Below are 18,166 nucleotides of genomic sequence, written 5' to 3' on the forward strand. Positions count from 1 at the left end.
TCTATTCAATTTGTTACAATATTGCTTCTGTCTTATGTTTTTCTGGGTTTTTGGCCATGAGGCATGTGGTATCTTAGCTCCCTGACCAAGGGTTGAAACTGCGCCGCCTGCATTGGGATGTGAAGTCCCAAACACTGGACTGCCAGGGAAGCCCCTGATAGGTGCAGTTTTCAAAAAGAGCAGAGCAAAGAGATGGAGAATCTTGTGCATATGGAGTGAGGAGGTGACTTGCAGTTATAAACATGGTCATCAGGATGGGACTCTTGGGAAGATAACATTTGAGTAAAAGTTGAAGGAGGTGAGTGAGTTGGCCTGGAAGATCCCTGGGGAAGAGATTCCCTTGCAAAAACAGCATCCAGTACAAAGGCACTCAGAAATGAGCTTCCTGGCAGGTGTGATGTGCCAATGGGGCTGGCACAGAGGAGCAAAAGAAGAGGTCAGAGGATAGGAGATGGAGACCTAATCACATAATACCTTGCCTGAAAGCATTTGGCTTCAAGGGGGAGTCAAACAGAACCACTGAAGGGTTCTGAGGGATGACTGACATGATCTGACTTACTTTTTTTTTTTTTTTTTTTTTAAGAATCTCTTCTGTTACTATGACTACAAAGAACAACATTGGAAGCAAGAGTCTTAGTGTAATAATAATCCAGGGGAGAACTTATGGGTGTCTCCAACTCAGGTGGCAGCAGTGGAGGCAGTGAGATGTTCAGATTCTGCATTTATTTTGAAGGTAAAGTCAACAGGAGTCCCTGATAGATTCTGTATCGGTTTGAAAGAAAGAGAGGAGTCAGGACAGTTGTGAGATGTTTGCCTTGAGTAACTGGAAGGACTATAGGTGGAGTTGGCCTGATGGGGTGGCAAAGATCAGAGAATCCCTTGTACAGCAAGATCAAACCAGTCAAATCCTAAAGGAAATCAACCCTGAATATTCATTGAAAGGACTGTTGCTAAAGTTGAAGCTCCAATACTTTCCCCACCTGATGCAAAGAGCTGACTCATTGGAAAAGACCCTGATGCTGGGAAAGATTGAAGGCAATAGGAAAAGAGGGTGGCAGAGGATGAGAAGGTTGGATAGCATCACTGGGTTCAGCAGACATGAACTTGGGAAAACTCTGGGAGATAGTGAGCGACAGGGAGGCCTGGCATGCTGCAGTCCATGGGGTTGCAAACAGTCAGACATGACTTAGAAGCTGAAAAACAGCAACAAACATCAGAAGTTCCACTGTGGACTTGCTGCATTTGAGATATCAGACATCCAAGTGGAAATGTGAAATGGGCAGTTAGATATTCAAGTCTCGACTGGGCTGGGTGTATAGATCTGAGACTCAGGGGTTCAACTTCTGAAACTTGGATGGCCCTAGAAACTCAGTGTGTATGGAGGAGAGATGGAAACAGAACTGAAGAGTGAGCCATGGGAAATTGCAACACTAAAACAGAAAAACCAAGAGAATGCAGAGTTGAGGAAGCATCATGAGTGAGAAAGTATGTTTTGTTGTTGTTGTTGTTTAGTCGCCAAGTCAAGTCCAACTCTTTGCAACAGCATGAACTGCAGCATGCTAGGCTTCCCAGTCCCTCACCACCTCCTGGAGTTTGCCCAAGTTCATGTCCAAAGTATGTTAGGTTAGATGAAGACTGAGAATTAGTAATCGGATTTAGGTCATTGTCCAGATCACTGATGACCTGATGGGAAGTTTTAATGCAGTCGTGGGGGAGGGGTGGGGGGGCAAGCCTGATTAGGGTGGGTTTAAGAGAAATCATGAGACTTAACATATTGATAGTTTCTTGGGCTCTGCATTTGTTTATCCCCCCACCTACATCACATTGTCTTAATTATTAAATACTCCCAATTTTGTTCTTCTTCAGGAAGGCCTTTCCTTGGCACCTTGCTCTTCTATATAAATTTTAACATCCATGAGTCGAGTTCCATAGAAGATTCTCGAATTTCTCTTGTCATTGCATGGAAATTCTAGCACATACAACAAGCTAGGGAAGCATCCTCTCGTTTTTGTATTCCGGAAGAAATCAAGTAGAATGGGGAAAAAAATTACAAACGGGGGGGTTGCCCAGCCATCAATGAGTTGAGCTGACCTTGGTCTTGCTGTCTCCCTCACTGTCCTTGCAGTAAGAGGCCACTTTCAAAACACAAAGAGAACTTGGCCGCTTATCCATCGAGTCTCTAACCTGCAGCCAGAATGAGCGTCCTGTAGCCCAAACAGCATCTGAGCGCCTGCTGCACGCACATTTCAGTTTCATCCCAGCTCTCTTATGATCAACCCCAAACTCTTTTCACAGTGGTCGCTTAATACTAGTCAGGCCTGCTCAGTAAAACCCGCCCAAGAGATTTTCCGCGGAAGCACCCGTTAGGGGTTCTGACACGTTACCAACCCTGGCTGCCCTCCCCCACAAGCACGAAAGCAGAGCCCAAGCCGCAGAGATGCGCAGCCAGGCGGCCCGGACGCAAACCGTCAGGTGCGGGGACAAGGACTGCCCCACCTCTTGTCTCCCTGGAGGCTCCTGGCCACTTTTTGAAGGTAGAAGACGCAATGGTTTTTTTAGCGGGGGAGGCGGGGAGTGGAGACAATGCTTTCCAAATCCGCAGAAGCGCCACGGAAAAGGAGCTACGTCAGAGGCGGCCGTGACCGTTTGGACCCCGTCCTCTTGGCCCCGGCGCCGCCGGGCATTCGCAGCAGCGCAGGCCTCCGGCTCAGTTCGCGCTGACGCCCTTTGCTTCCGGCACCTGGCTGAAGCCCTGCACCTTCTCGCCGGGCTCCATGAGGTTCGCGGTCTTCAAGCGTCGTGAGCACGACCTGGCCTTCCCACAGTTTTTCTTTCTCACCGCCTGTGCTCCCACTCCATGAGAGGGAACTGTCTCCCATCTGCCTCACACTTTCAAGATGTCTTCTGACAAAGCGGAAACACAGAAATTTCAGTATGAACTTGAACTTGAACCTGGTGAAGAAGCCCTTGCTGGTCCTTCGGAAGGAAGGCTGGGGTGGCTTATCCTTCAGAGGTTGCCTCAATGGATGGAGCTTCCTTTGGACACACCCTGGAGGACGCTGGATCCTTCTGTGGCTCTGCCACTACTTCTGATGTGAGGGTGGAAGAAAAGGACACCCTTGGGAGTCTGGGCTGGGGACACATCCCAGCTTCCCAATGGGGCATGGCCCTGAGGCCTTGGTGAGCCATAGTGTGTGGATCTCTATGCAGGCATGGCTTTGTCAGGGAGACTGGGGTGTTGGAAGGGTGCAGAGCCCTTAGAGCCCTTGACCTTGGCAGAGTTAGGCTGTCTTTGCCCTTTTGCATAGAGGCCTGGCCGGGGCTTGCTCACTCCCAAAGCAGACAATTCCCGCATTGATTTGTGCTGGAGGCTAGGAGGTCTCTTCCCCTCCTTGGCTTTGCCACTGCCCTTCTACCCTACACTTGGTCCTCCTCAGGTGGCTTATGTTCTGTGTTGTCCCTCTGAGTATTGTTAGAATGGGAATTAGTGGAACGGGCTGCCAGCTTGCTGACACCTCACTGCTGTGTGTTAGCAGAAACTTTGGGTGGATCCTTGGTGGGCTGCTGTTGATTAGATTCACCAAAGTCTGGGGTTTTGGGGCAATGATGTGGCCCTCCTGCTCAACTCTCTTGTAACCTCAGAAGCAGATAGATGGCCATCACTTGGTTGTGCTTCCAGCCATCAGTGAGCCTTGGACTTCTTGCCTTTTGTCACACTGGACGCCGCCATCAGGGTTCCTGGGAGTCAAGAGAGTGGCTCCACGTAAGGTTTGGCTCATCTTCATGGCCTCTGTTTATCCATGGATCTTTCCTGATGAGCTCTAAAGTGCCTTTCTTGCTGGGATTGAGAATGAGAAATTTCTTGAGCAGTTTTTCACATTTCCTGGACATGTGAAAGGGCATATGGTCTATTCCATTAAGTACTGATTCCTGCAGCTCCTTGAAGGCAGGAGTCCATCAAAAGGTAAGGGGTTTGCAGACCAGTCTATATAGGATGATCCTCAGATTCCACACGTCTACTGTGGGTCTACCTTATTTGGACCTGGAAGACTTCCAGGGTAGCCTAAAGGGGGACAGCCAATGAAGATATCTAGTTTGTTGCCAAAGGTGAATGTAACGCCAAAGCCATAGTCTTCAAAGTTTTTTCATATCAGCATCCAAAAGCTCTGCCTTTAACTCTATGAGCAATGCACTTCTGGTGACAGTGTATCACCGATGGAATTTGCCAGAACCTCTTTTTCTTATGGATTTCCATGAGCCACTAGGTCCCGGGGAGGACTCAAGTCTTTCATGGTTCTTACTCAAGGGACCGTATCTGGAGTCCGGAGGAGTTTGGCTAAGTCTTATCAATGATCTTCATGACTGCCTCTTTCCTAAGTCAGGATGTACGGAGCCAGCTTTAGCTCGGTCATGTTGCCCGTGGCGATGGTCTTGACTGTCAGTGATTGTCAATATGGAGGTCATCCCCAACAGAGATGACTGAGAGGCCAGGAACGTTGTTGGACTTACTGCTGACCTGGGAGTCAGGGTGTCTCAAGGTCAACTTAAAATTGAGGAAAGCTGGTCAGGAACTTGACCCAAATCACCTCAAAAGAAAATCACTTCCCAATGTCCTCTGATGAACTGATCTTTATAATGGAACCAAAACATAATGCCAGATGTGCCAATAAACAACACCAAATACTGACAAATCTAAATAAGAGAAAACAAAGTTTTAGAAAGGAAAAAAATGAGAAAAAGAAAAATGTAAAGATGAAAATGAAGAAAAGAGTTTTTAAAAACTGAAGGAAAAAAGAACAAAGAAAAATGGAGACGTGAAAGTAAAAATTAGTAACAGCCAAAAACCCTGTGTCTACAAGAAACATTGATGAGAGTTCTGGTAACTGAAAACCAGTTTTTTGAGCTAGAAGAACCGAAAAGCAGCCCAGCCAGGGAGTTATAGGATTGAAATTTTATAATGATGGTCTCTTGTGAGACTGTACCAAGAAATGGGCCCATTTTCTCATTTTGAGGATCCCCTGAGAGTTTTTTGATTAATGGGTTATAGTTATAAACATTTACCTTAGTAGAAACTAAATCCTGTAGGTTTTTCATTTTCAGTGACTTTTTCATCTCTAGCTTAAAAAGTTGTAATGTTTGGCTTAGAAGAGCTCATATTGGCTACACACCCCAAAAAAGTTATATATGAAGCAAACTGCATTTTCCAAAGATTTTCTTTTACACATAGACTAAAATTTTCTACCCATTTCATTTTTTTCCCTACTTTGTTACATTTTATATGGTGAGATTCACCTTATTATTTTACTAGTCACTAATCAGAAATATAAGCTTTTTCAGTAAATCTAAGTGGTTTTAAATATTACATTAACAATTACGACATGGTTCTCCATTTCTGATATCTGGTTTTGTGTGATTGGCTGAATTTGCTCAAGGTCTGATTGGCCTAAACAGCTGTTGATTATGAATATTCACAAGGAAGGAAGTGAAAAGACTCATACTTGTGTTATTTATTTGAAATAAGTCTATTAGTGCTACCAAATTCATTATAAACAGGTCCATGGGAAGAAAATAAAAACAGGGTTCTTAGTACCTTTTGACTAATCAATGAGGTCAAGTTACTTCTAAACTAGTAAAGTTATAAAGTCAGTGATGTCCTAAGACTGAATTGGTGATTATGTCAGGTGACTGTGTCACAGGTTAGGTACAGGTGACTATGTCACAACTTTACATAAATAATTTTCTACAACAAACATCTTAATAAATATAACTTCCCTGAAACCACAGACAACTAATACCATTTCCCAAAGCAAACAAGTAAGTAAGCATGGCCAGGAAGATCACATTTCACATTATTTTAAAATTAATATGTTTGAAAACTCCTTGCTAAAAACTAACCAGAATGATTTCACTGTAACTAGCTTCAGAAAAAGACTGTGTCTGACAGGAGGTATTTTTACTTTTGTTTGGTTTAACATTTATTATTATTTTGGGCTGCCCTGGTGGCTCAGATGGTAAAGAATCTCCCTGCAATGCAGGAGACATGGGTTCAATCCCTTGGTTGGGAAAATCTCCTGGAGAAGGGAATGGCTACCCACTCCAGTATTCTTGGCTGGAAAATTCCGTGGACAGAAGAGCCTGGCAGGCTATACAGTCCATGGGACCCCAAAGAGTTGGACATGACTGTTACTTTAAAAGAGTTTTCGAAGTAAAGGTTCATAAATACCTTCCAGATTTTACCCAATTTAACAAGATGTAATGGCTAGCTCAGGGCTTTATCTTCTCAAGGTACCACTGCCAACAACCTCTCATGAGTTTAATATTCCTCTTTAAACTTGTGTCAGTTTTAGGCTTGGTTTCAATGATAATACATAGACAGAGCTGAATTAAATTATAACAACTCATCATTTTGTTTCCGCCCTGATCATTTGGTTGTTAAATTGCATGTGTTTTATGTATTAGTGTCCAATAAATGTATTCTGCAACTGAACTCCACTAAACAAAATGTCTCCCTACTGGAGATATTAATGTATTGGCTCCCCACCTAGCAGCCGTTTCCCCCTTCATTTTTGTCAATGATCCTACTTTCATTTGGTTATGGAGCCATATTATGCTCCATCTCCAAGAAAAGACTCATAACTGGTCTCAGCGAGTCTCGTTTGACTCACTCACCCCCACCAGGGACTGGTTTCAGTGTGGGCATGTGACTGATACTGTCCAGTGAGCAACAGAATGAAGTCTGTTAGGGCTTATTAAGAAGATTTTTCTTTCTGATAGAAAGAAATGCATGAAGGAAACTTCTGCTTCCTGCCACATGGTTGTGTGGATTGTGATGATCAGAGCTGTCACCACTAAACTGTGAGCTTGAGAGGACAAGCTTGAGGGTCAATGCCAAGAGTCAGAGGATGGCAAAGGGGAAGGACAGAAAGTCCTTGGGATTTTGAGGAGATGTTGTGTAAGCCAATGAGCCAGTCTTGGAAAAGATCCAGACTTTGAAGACAGATAATAACCACTGACTAACCACTTTCAGTAGGAGGCTTTGTTAACTGCATACTGAAAAGGTCATTGATTTTGTAGCTCATCACAAAAGTTATTCTAGTCACTGATTTTAAAATAACATTACTATTTATATAAGTTATGTATGATACAGTAACCATCACACCGTGATGTTTAATTTTATGTGTCAACTTGACTGGCCTGATTAAACATTGTTTCATTATTTCTGGGTGTATCTGTGGGGGTTCTCTGAATCAGGTAGCCAAAATATTAAAGTTGACTCATTGGAAAAGATCCTGATGCTGGGAAAGATTGAAGACAAAAGGAGAAGAAGAGGGCAGAGGATAAGGTGGTTAGATAGCATTACTGATTTAGTGGACATGAATTTGAGCAAACTCCAGGAGATAGTGAAGGACAGGGAAACCTGCAGTCCACAGAGTCACAAAGAGTTGGACACAACTTAGCAACTGAACAACAAGAACTGTGGAGGTGCTTCTGGAAAAGATTAGCAGTTGAATCAGTGGACTCAGTAAAACATTGGGTTGGCCAAAAAGTTTCTTTGGGTTTTTCCATAACAACTTATGGGGAAAAACTTGAATGAATTTTCTGGCCAACCCAAAAGATCCCCCCTCCCCAGTGAAGGTGAGCACCATCCAATCCACGAACTGGGTTTGCATGCTCAGTCATGTCTGGCTCTTTTGTGACCCCATGGACTGCAGCCTGCCAATCTTCGCTATTCATGAAGGGTCTGAATAAAACAAAAGTCAGAGAAAGGAGGAATTGCCCCCCTTGTTTCTTGCTACCCTGATTGAACTGGGACATCCCATCTCACCTTCGCCTGTCCTTGGAATGAGATTTATAAACTGTCAGCTCCCATGATTATCAGGCCGTTGGGTTTAGATTGAATTGACATCACTAGCTTTCCGGGTTTCCAGCTTGCAGACAGCAGACTGTGGAACTTCTCAGGCTCCATAACTCATATCTGTATCTTCACTGGTTCTACTTCTCTGGAGAACTCCAATGCACACATACACAGAGCAAAGATGAGGATACCCAGATGGAAAGAAGAGTCTGCTGCTCAATTCTCCTACATTCTTCTATTGACAAACTTTCCAGCTGGTAACTTTCTTTCAACAAAAAATTGTGGTTAATGACAAAACTTATTGTCAGGTCTCTTAAATGACTCATGGCAAGCATATAAACCTAACTGTAGTCCAATTCTAGAATGAATATAAAAAGAACACTTTGTTATTTAAAGACTAAATTGAGTTCACAGGGTAAAATAACAGAGGAACAGCTATTTTTAAAAAGTAAACTGATTGGTATAAGATACTAAATACATGTTAAAGTGATAACTTGAAAACTATGGGAAATATAGGGAAAAATGTTATATGAAAAGAAAATCAGAACATAAAATTTATATTATTTTAATAATGTAAGTGCACACTTAAATGTGAAACAAATTAGAAGGAAACACTGAAAGGAAATGAGTTTTGAGGTTATTGGGTCATGGGAAAATTTTTTTAAAAACACTTCTGTTACAGTGTTTGTATGATACAAATGGGAGAGAATGACTTCGAAATGCAGTCATTCATTTTAGCAACATTCTTGTGGAAATTTTATTGCTTAGTCTTCAAACAGAACAAGGCACTAAAATCATAGAGGCTTAATTTTTATTAACCTATTATCTCTGAATTCAGATTGCTACTGGATCCATCAGTTCTATTTATGAAGCACTCTGCAGGTATTAGGCGCTGTGCTAAGCATTTTAAGTAGATTATTTCTTCTAATCCTCACAACAGGTACTATTTTTTATCACTTCATAGACAGGGTTAATTAGTTTGCTTTAGAGTCATGTGATGATAAGGTTAAGATCTTGACCTTAGCTGGTTTTGATCCAGAGACATGTATATAGTGGCTGCAAATCTTCATAGAGTAAATATAAACTGAAATGATACTCAAGCTATAAATCTGAAACCTTAGGGGGACAAAAACTTACACAAATTTCCTTCCCATTACTGTAGCATTTCAATCTGACGTGTTTCTGTCATACAGCTTAAAAGTTAGATCTGAGACTTCTTTTTTTTAGATTTTAAAATATTTATTGGAATACTTTTTTAAAAGACTCATAATACTTCATTATTTTAAAATTATATTTACCTTCCACTTTGATTGAATAATTTCTCATCTTTTTATCCAAAAATTTCTACTGAGAATTTTAAAACTTCTATTTGGCGGCACTACTTAACATGTGATTTATCCTCATTATTATTTAATCTTTGAAATGATACTTTATAATTTTTAAATCAGTGAGTTCATTGAAGGTTTGAGAGCCACTCTGTAGGACTGAGTCATTAACCTGCAATTTTACAGTAGATAAAGTTACTGTTTTCATTACTTTGAAAAAAAATAATAACCTTGTGATTGGCTCTTATATTTAACATTTTAATCTCAGCTTGCCACCAATTAAATATAACTGATTGCATTGACCACATAAGAAGCCAGAAAAAAATCACTGCGTCACAAGTTAAGCTAATTCAATTTAAATTTAACAAAGATAGCCATAATCAGCAATTTACCAAATCAAAAGCCAGGGTTAAGTTACATTCAAAACTAGCAATTTGTGAGACTTCCCTAGTGGTCCAGTGGTTAAGACTCCAGCTTCTAATACAAGGCATGCAGGTTCAGTCCACGGCAAGGGAACCAAGATCTCTCATGCTGTGCTGTGTGGCTCAGCCAAAGAGGAATAAAAAAGTTTATTAATGTTTTTCAAGGGTTGAATGATTTATGAAGCTTATAACCTAACACAATATTGAGTCTACAGACAGGTCTTGTTTCACATGACCTGCCTTAGGGTTTAGTGTCACAGCTTTTACCAATGGTAGTAGAAAGTCTAGCTGCCACTGAAGATTTTAAGTATTATATTAAAAAATCATGAGACATGAACTTTTTGCCTTCCAGTACCCAAAACGCCCATCTTGTTTCTAGTGAATAAGGCGACAGACATGATGGAAACAGGTTAGAGCTGAATCACGACATTCAGTGACATTTCAAGAGTAGAGGGATTTTGTTGGGCAATGAGAGGTTGCTGCTAAAAATTGTGATCTGAGATTGCTTTACAACTGCATGTTTATAGTTCATCGTGATGATCTGTTACTATTCATTTTACGAAACAAAAGCCTGTTACACTCAAACTCCTAACTTGGTTTTTTTAAATTTTTCTAATTGACAAAAAAAAAAAAAAAAAAATCACACTATACTTTACCCCGCGTAACCTGCAATACTCTGACCACACGCACAGCTGCTTGTTTTGTTTACTTTACGGCCAGCCGGCTACTATGTGGATGATGAAAATTGAAGCTATACAGACCAAAGATGCGAAACAAAACGAGCGGTGAAGCGATTGAGAAAAAGAGGAAGATATTTAGAAGAGGAATAAAAGTGCTAAGTTAGACTGGAAAAGGAAAAGAAAGGGTGTGAGGAGGGAGGAGGCTTATTAGGTCAGAAGCAAACTGTGGTCTCGGTCCTGACAAGAGTAAGTCAACAGATTCAGATCCCTGATCTTGAAAATGTTCTTCAGCAGTCTTACAATTGTCTGACTTCCCAGCGACTCCATTCGTAACTCCAGCCTCCACTGGCTGGAGTAGTCACAGTATTTGGAATTCTCTGAACTGCTGTCACAGAATTCAAGATAGCCTTTATTCGCCTCTTTAGGGAGGCTCAAGATCGTCTACATCGTAGCTTGTAAGTGCATGGTTTCCTCACCACCTCCCCGTCTCCCCTTTATCTTTATTTCTTTATTTCCACATTGCCAGGGATTCGGCAGAGACTCGGTGAAGGGGGCACTGGTTTAGCGTCTCTTTGGCAAGCCGAAAACAGACAAGCGAGAGGGGCTCAGACTACCAGGCGCTGAAAGGCAGAAACTGGGTTAGAAAGGAGCGGCGACTGGAGAGAGGACTAGCCTTTGGAGTCTACTGGGTACAGTGGTCCCCAGGACAGACAGCGAGCAGCTGGCCGCCCGTTACCAGGCAACTGGAGATCTCGCGAGACACACCTTGCGCCTGCGCACTGCCGCTGAAGGGCCTTGCCCAGCGCCTCCGCCCAGCTCCTAAACTCCCTGAACTCTGTCGCGACGCCCTGGGCCGACGCTCCGGTTTGGGAGTGGTCGGATGCAGAAGAATGAAAAGTGTTTTCTGAGCGGTTCCATCCCCCGCCCCACCGCACTGGAAGGCAAAGGCCGAGCAAGGAGTGAGCTCTGCGCACGCGCAGCGCGGCCACGTGGATCCGGCGCCGGGGCAGAGGTGAGTGGAGGGCTCTGCGCTGGGATGTGAGATCCGGAGGGGTCGCTCTGGTTGGGATCGAACCGGTGACTCGGCCAGGCGCGCGCAAAGTTGTCTAGGCCCCCCGTCCCTAGGGCTTCCCCGTCCCGGCGTGTTTTCCTGCGTCCCGGCCCGGGCTCAGGCTCTGCTCTGTTTGGAGTTGAGCATCTTTTGGATACGAGAAGCAATCAGACAAAGCCCCACCCGGCCCTTCTGTTCTCCGCAGCTTAGAAGTGGAGGCCGACAAGAAAATAACTCCAGTCGTGTGTGCTGAATACTAGGTCGGCACTAGATAGACGGCAGACCAGAGAGAGATGACCTCGGGGATCGATTACCAGATCCGGAAACTGAGTCCTCCCTGCTTTACTCCCAGTTGATCACTAAGTCGGGCGGATTGTACCTCCTGTTTCAACTAGTATGTGTTTCTGTCCATCGGCAACTCTGGTGAAGGTCACTGTCATGTCTTCCCAGGACTATTCCGACTCCTCTTTGCTGCTTTCAGTCTTGGTAAAGATTCCTCCTGGCTCGAGTCCACCAAGGTCTTTGTATGACATCTTTGTAGCTGTCCCGTTCCTCTGCTTTGAAAGTAACAGCCGCTCCCACTGTAAGGGTTGCAGGCGTCTTCACCATCTGGTCCTTCCCCTTCTCATTATTTCTCTACTGTCACATCCATGCCCCAGCGACACTGACATTATTTCCTTTAATGCAGTTCCCTGGGATGCTCTTCCCGAATAGGTACTCCTTTTGGTGGGGATTCTTTAGATGTGGGTTAAAAGGTCACTTCCAAGGTGGTTCAGTGGCTGACACTCCTGTTCTCCCAACGCACGAGACCCCTGTTGGAATCCTGCTCAAAGAACTAGATCCTATATGTTGCAACTAAGACCCAGTGCAGCCAAATGAATAAATTTGTCACCTGCTCGAGGCCCTTCCTGACCCCCTCAACTTTGTCAGGCCTCAGGGCCCTGACCTTGAAGTGCATCACATGCTTTGCTGATGAGTCTCTCTCATAGACATTAGGCCCAGTGAGTTCAGTAGCTGTTTTTAATTCATAATCTTCCTGTCTTGGTGCATTGTGTATAATCCACAAATACTTGTTCAAGTAAGACAGGTGGTGGGGGTGCTGAGGGTGGGAAGGCCATGGAAGGCTGGACTGGTGGCCTCGGTAAATAGTAAGTGGTTCAGTGGTGGGGCATAAGGATAAAGGCTGATGGGGAGATGGGAACCTTTGTATGTCACTTTAATAAGTTTCCACTTGATCTTTGGGGCAGTAGAAGCCTCCAGAGGCACCCCAGCAGGCCCTTCCTAATTTTCTCCTTCTCCAGCACTGTTACTTGTTCCCATTTTGGTTCTGGATTATATCCCATGAAATTCTACTTATCTGACTCTGGTCTCCCCCTCTAGATTCTGAAGACAGGAGGAGCTAATGCCCAGAGCTTCTAACTCTAAGTACCAACTTCCTATTGTTTGGGGGAGATTTTGGTCATGCAGCTTGTGGGATCTTAGTTCCCCAGCCAGGTATCAAACCTTTGCCCCCTGCAGTGAAAGCACAAAGTCTTAATCACTGGACTGCTGGGGATGTCCCTCCCTGTTTGAATTCGGAGGCACGTGAACTATAGCTTGTGTGAAGCGAAAGCTCTGGTAGATCACTGTATTTGCTCCATGGTCACTGAATTCCCTCTTCCTGACCACCTTCAACCTGGTGCCAGCCTCTGCCAGTCACGTCACTGGATTTGGATGAGCAGTCTCCAGCTTGCAGAGCTGGAGGGGAAGAGCCGACTCCGATGACTGGAATGCGCAGGGGTGCTCTGGAAGGAAGTTTAGGAGACAGACACCGAGTCACAGCAGTGGGCACCACTGACAGGAACAGTTCAGTTCAGTCGCTCAGTCATGTCTGACTCTTTGCGACCCCATGGACTGCAGCACACCAGCCCTCCCTGTCCATTGCCAACTACCGAAGCTGATTCAAACTCGTGTCCATTGAGTCAGTGATGCCATCCAACCATCTCATTCTCTGTCATCCCCTTCTCCTCCTGCCTTCAATTTTTCCCAGCATCAGGGTCTTTTCCAGTGAGTCAGTGCTTTGCATCAGGTGGCCAAAGTATTGGAGTTTCAGCTTCAACATCAGTCCTTCCAATGAATATTCAGAACTGATTTCCTTTAGGATGGACTGGTTGTATCTCCTTGCAGTTCAAGGGACTCTCAAGTCTTCTCCAACACCACAGTTCAAAAACATCAATTCTTCAGTGCTCAGCTTTCTTTATAGTCCAACTCTCACATCCATCCATGACTACTGGAAAAACCATAGCTTTGACTATACAGACCTTTGTCAGCAAAGTAATGTCTTCGCTTTTTAATATGCTGTCTAGGTTGGTCATAGTATTTCTTCCAAGGAGCAAGCGTCTTTTTAATTTCATGGCTGCAATCACCATCTGCAGTGATTTTGGAGACCAAAAAAATAGTCTGTCACTGTTTCCACTGTTTTCCCATCTATTTGCCATGAAGTGATGGAACCAGATGCCATGGGCTTAGTTTTCTGAATGTTGAGTTTTAAGCCAACTTTATCACTCTCCTCTTTCACTTTCATCAAGAGGCTCTTTAGTTCTTCTTTGCTTTCTGCCATAAGGGTGGTGTCATCTGTATATCTGAGGTAATTGATTTTTTTCCCAACAATCTTGATTCCAGCTTGTGCTTCGTCTAGCCCGGCATTTCTCATGATGTACTCTGCATATAAGTTAAACAAGCAGGGTGACAATATACAGCCTTGACATACCCCTTTGCCTATTTGGAACCAATCTGTTGTTCCATGTCCAGTTCTAACTGTTGCTTCCTCAGCTGCATACCGATTTCTCAAGAGGCAGGTCAGGTGGTCTGGTATTCCCATCTCTTTTAGAATTTTCCAGAGTTTGTTGTGATCCACACAGTCAAAGGCTTTGGCATAGTTAATAAAGCAGAAGTAGATATTTTTCTGGAACTCTCTTGCTTTTTTGATGATCCAGTGGATGTTGGCAATTTGATCTCTGGTTCCTCTGCCTTTTCTAAACCTAGCTTGAACATCTTGGAAGTTCATGGTTCATGTACTGACAGGAACAAGGTAGGAGCTTTCACTCCAGGGAGCTGAATTTTGGTTTTCTGTGAGGTGACATAGGAGGAACTTCAGAGGCCAGTAGAGGTCAGGAGACCCTGTCTCAGGGATGTAAGTGTGGAAAGGTACCCATCCTGCAGCAATGGTTCCCAATCCCAGTTCTGTATCAGAGTCACCTGGGCAACCTTTTGACAAGTAAAGGAGCCCTGCCATAGTCTCAGGGATTTTGATTCAGCAGACCTAGGGAGAAGGCAGTGGCAACCCACCACAGTACTCTTGCCTGGAAAATCCAATGGACAGAGGAGCCTGGGGTCGCTAAGAGTCGGACATGGGGTCGTCCTTGGGGTCGCTAAGAGTCAGACATGACTGAGCGACTTCATTTTCACTTTTCACTTTCATGCGTTGGAGAAGGAAATGGCAACCCACTCCAGTGTTCTTGCCTGGAGAATCCCAGAGATGGAGGAGCCTGAGTGGGCTGCCGTCTATGGGGTCGCACAGAGTCGGACACGACTGAAGTGACTTAGCAGCAGCAGACCTAGGGTAAGGACCAACAATCTATATACTTTAAAAAGTCACAGCTTATTTCTGAGATGCAGCCAGGATTCAAAGAGCATAGAATTTGGATTTAGGAAACCAGCTGTGACTCTGGCAGGGTATTTAACCTGAATCTGTTTCCTTCTCCACTAGTGGAATTTTGTGAGAATCAAATATTTCTTGGAGAAAGTGCCTTACTTGTTCTGACATCCTTTTCAGCATTGGCAGCCAGGCTCTTAAGGTGTTTAGTGGAGGGGATATTCATCCTTAATCCTGCCTGGGCCACTTGGGGGTGGGGGGCATCTGTGGGATGAATGACCTGGCATGAGGAGAAATCTGCAATGAGAAAATTTGGTTTCCTGAAAACAGGGACAGTCCCAAACTCCAGACTTCTCCAGAGCTAGCTCATTTACCTTCTTTCAGTTTTGCAACATGGGTCCCTATGGTTCCCAGGTGATCCCAGGAAGTGAGGAAGAACACAGAAGAGAGGAACATGCAGTTGCCTCTGGATGGGATTATCAGGACATGCTCCCGAGAACAGTGATCTATAACATTTTGCCAGCAATCATCCCTCTGTTTTGCCTTAACAGATTAGTATCTTTAAATTTCATTACAAAATTCCCGTTATTTTCATCACACTGTCAGCCAGAGGAACAGCACAGCCTGCTCAGACTTACCAGAGGAAGGGGGAATCTGTGTATCTGTGTTTTAGGAAGGACAGACAAGGAACTTAGGGTCCAGGGAGGGGAGGAGGACTTACAAAAGGGCACAGAATGAATCATTCAGATTTTCAGTCATGTGCATATATTATGGTCCCAGTTCTTTAAAAATCACACCTGCTTAATGGCAGAGGCTTCCAGGGCCCTCAGAGATTCTGTGCTGAGGGCAGAGGAATTTGGGGACTCACAGAGGTGGTCATGGGAACTTGTTCAAGGCTGAACCCCAGTGCCCATGACTCCAAGTAGAGGTGCTCAGTGAGTATCTGCTGAATGGATAAATAGAAGCCTAAGTGGAAAGCAATTTAGAAAATGGTCAGAAATCTATCAGACTAATTCCAGAGGTCCGGAAGAAGATAAATAATTACAATAAGTAGCAACATTGGAACATTTTCAATAAAGGAAACATAGAATTTCACTGTGATTACAGTAAGGCAAAACATTCATAAATTGCCTGTATATGAATGAAGACTAAGTCATAGAAAAAAATGGGGAAAATAAATGACTTAAAAGAGAGATTAGGTGTATGGTCACATATATATATATATATATAATTATTTACATAAATATATATAATTATTTACGTACATATATATATGTAAGTATATACATGTCTTATGTAAGTAGGCTTGCTCTAGCCTTTCAAAAATCAGAAAGAGCACAACCAAGATATCCTTAAGACGCGCATGTCTAGTTAACACGAATTTCCCTTTGCCGTTTTGCTCCCCTGTGAAGGATTTTTCAGTATGGCTGCAGCCCCACAAGCACCAGGGCGGGGCTCCGTGCGGAAGACGAGACCTCTACCTGTGAAGACGTCACTGAACAACCCGTACAGCATCTGCTGGGGCGCCCTGGACAGGGAGGACATGCACTTCATACTGCAGACCCTGGAGGACAGAATTCAGTCTCTCGGGCTTCAGAAGATTGAGGATAGGAAGAGAAAGAAAAAGCAGCCCCCTTTGAAAAAACAAAGCGGAGACATGAGCAGCATAGACGTGGACACTGGTGAGGATCTGAAGAAAGAAAAGCCCAAAGGTGATGCCCTGGTGTCAGGGTGGACCCCGGCTGATGTCAGGAAGCAGCTTGCTATCGGCATCAACGAGGTCACCAGAGCGCTAGAGAGGAACGAGCTGGTCTTGGCCTTGGCGTGTAAGTCCGCCAAGCCAGCCATCGTGACCTCACACTTGGTGCAGCTGAGTGTCAGCAGAGGTGTCCCCGCCTGCCAGGTGCCCCGGCTCAGCGAGAGGCTCGCACCTGTCCTGGGCTTAAAATGCGTCCTGGCCTTGGGGTTCAAGAGGAACACTACTGCCTTTGGGGAGGAACTGAGGGCCATCCTCCCCAGAGTCCCCCGTCTGAATGTGGCATGGCTCCAGGGTGCACTCGAAGACCCCAGGGAGAACCTACAGACAGAATCTTTGGAAAGCCAAGATGAAGAGATTCTGGACACTTCCTTTGAAGACCTCTCTAAACCCAAGAGAAAGCACGCTGAGGGTCAGCAGGCTGTAGTGCTACAACCCCTGAAAATAAAGAAACTGATTCCAAACCCCAATAAGATAAGAAAACCACCCAAAAGTAAAAGAACTGCTTCAAAGTAATCTTGTATAAACCTGTCACTTGATACAGTTGTAAACGACACCTCATTAAGAAGCCTTGACATGAATAAAATGACTTTTACATATATTCTTGTGACTGTTTATAGTGTCATTCCTTTCACATGTGTAAAATTTTTTGTGACTGTGGGATACAGATATGCTGAAGCTTAGAAACACCAAGTGCAGAGATTATTCAGAAGTGTGAATATCAAAACAAAGCTTTATTGAAACGAAGGTCCAGGCTGGTATAAATTCACCTTTTAAAGGGCTGGTACAGCGCTTATGAGCAAGAACATCTGTATCCTGCAACACTGAACATCTTTCCATCCAAACTTGGAAAACCTGCCAAACAAACACGGTTCCAGTTGAGGGGTGGATGCGGGGGCGGGGGGGTGGGGATGATGAGGCTAGACTGCAGACGTACCATCTGTGTAGGGGAGATACTAAATGCCAAGCAACACACTGTTCTCAGAAGTAATATGTTATTAATTTTTACTGTCAGTTTGTCTTTTTTGTAGGTATGGGCTTGGGAGAAAGGCTAAACATAGAAAATGCCAGGTAAGCTATTTTGACTAGAATTCACCACTTTATATGGTTAGCTTACTTCCTTGGAATTTTATTATTATTTTCTCCCCTTGGAACTTTAGCATGTATAAAAAGTATGACAGAAATAGGTGAAATGAGGCAGGAAGAGAATAAAAAAGTAAACGGAGGAGCTTGTATGATCCCATGTGGGTCTGTCGTTGACAGGGTCATTTGTGTTAGTATGTGGAGCATAATTGATGCTGAGTGAAAGCACTGCTATTTATAGTGTTGTTTGGAAAAGGTATTTTCTGTAATTTATAGGGAAGGAATTGGGTTAAAGTTTATTTTCAGCCTAAATTCTGGTTGATCTGTGGATTATGCCACCTGTTTCTTAAATTGACTGAA

The 18,166-nt window shown here is 44.0% G+C and overlaps 1 protein-coding gene across 3 annotated transcripts; it reads left to right on the forward strand.

Moving 5' to 3' along the window:
• The first annotated feature begins 11,069 nt into the window (after window positions 1-11,069).
• Window positions 11,070-17,324, forward strand: RPP38 (ribonuclease P/MRP subunit p38). 3 transcript variants are annotated; one of them, XM_065921165.1, is made up of 3 exons: window positions 11,070-11,294; window positions 12,714-12,754; window positions 16,380-17,324. In XM_065921165.1, the coding sequence occupies exon 3, from the start codon at window positions 16,391-16,393 to the stop codon at window positions 17,237-17,239; it is 849 nt and encodes a 282-aa protein (XP_065777237.1). In that variant the 5' UTR covers window positions 11,070-11,294; window positions 12,714-12,754; window positions 16,380-16,390; the 3' UTR covers window positions 17,240-17,324. The 3 variants fall into 3 exon arrangements, with proteins under 3 accessions (XP_065777237.1, XP_065777236.1, XP_065777238.1); XM_065921166.1 differs by lacking the exon at window positions 11,070-11,294 and adding an exon at window positions 11,301-11,727; XM_065921164.1 differs by lacking the exon at window positions 12,714-12,754.
• Window positions 17,325-18,166: the final 842 nt, after the last annotated feature.

The sequence above is a fragment of the Muntiacus reevesi genome, chromosome 2 (assembly GCF_963930625.1).
Source record: "Muntiacus reevesi chromosome 2, mMunRee1.1, whole genome shotgun sequence".
Classification (NCBI taxonomy): Eukaryota; Metazoa; Chordata; class Mammalia; order Artiodactyla; family Cervidae; genus Muntiacus; species Muntiacus reevesi.

Coding starts and splice junctions, on each gene's coding strand:
- RPP38 (XM_065921165.1), top strand. CDS start 16,391: ATGGCTGCAGCCCCACAAGCACCAGGGCGGGGCTCCGTGCGGAAGACG.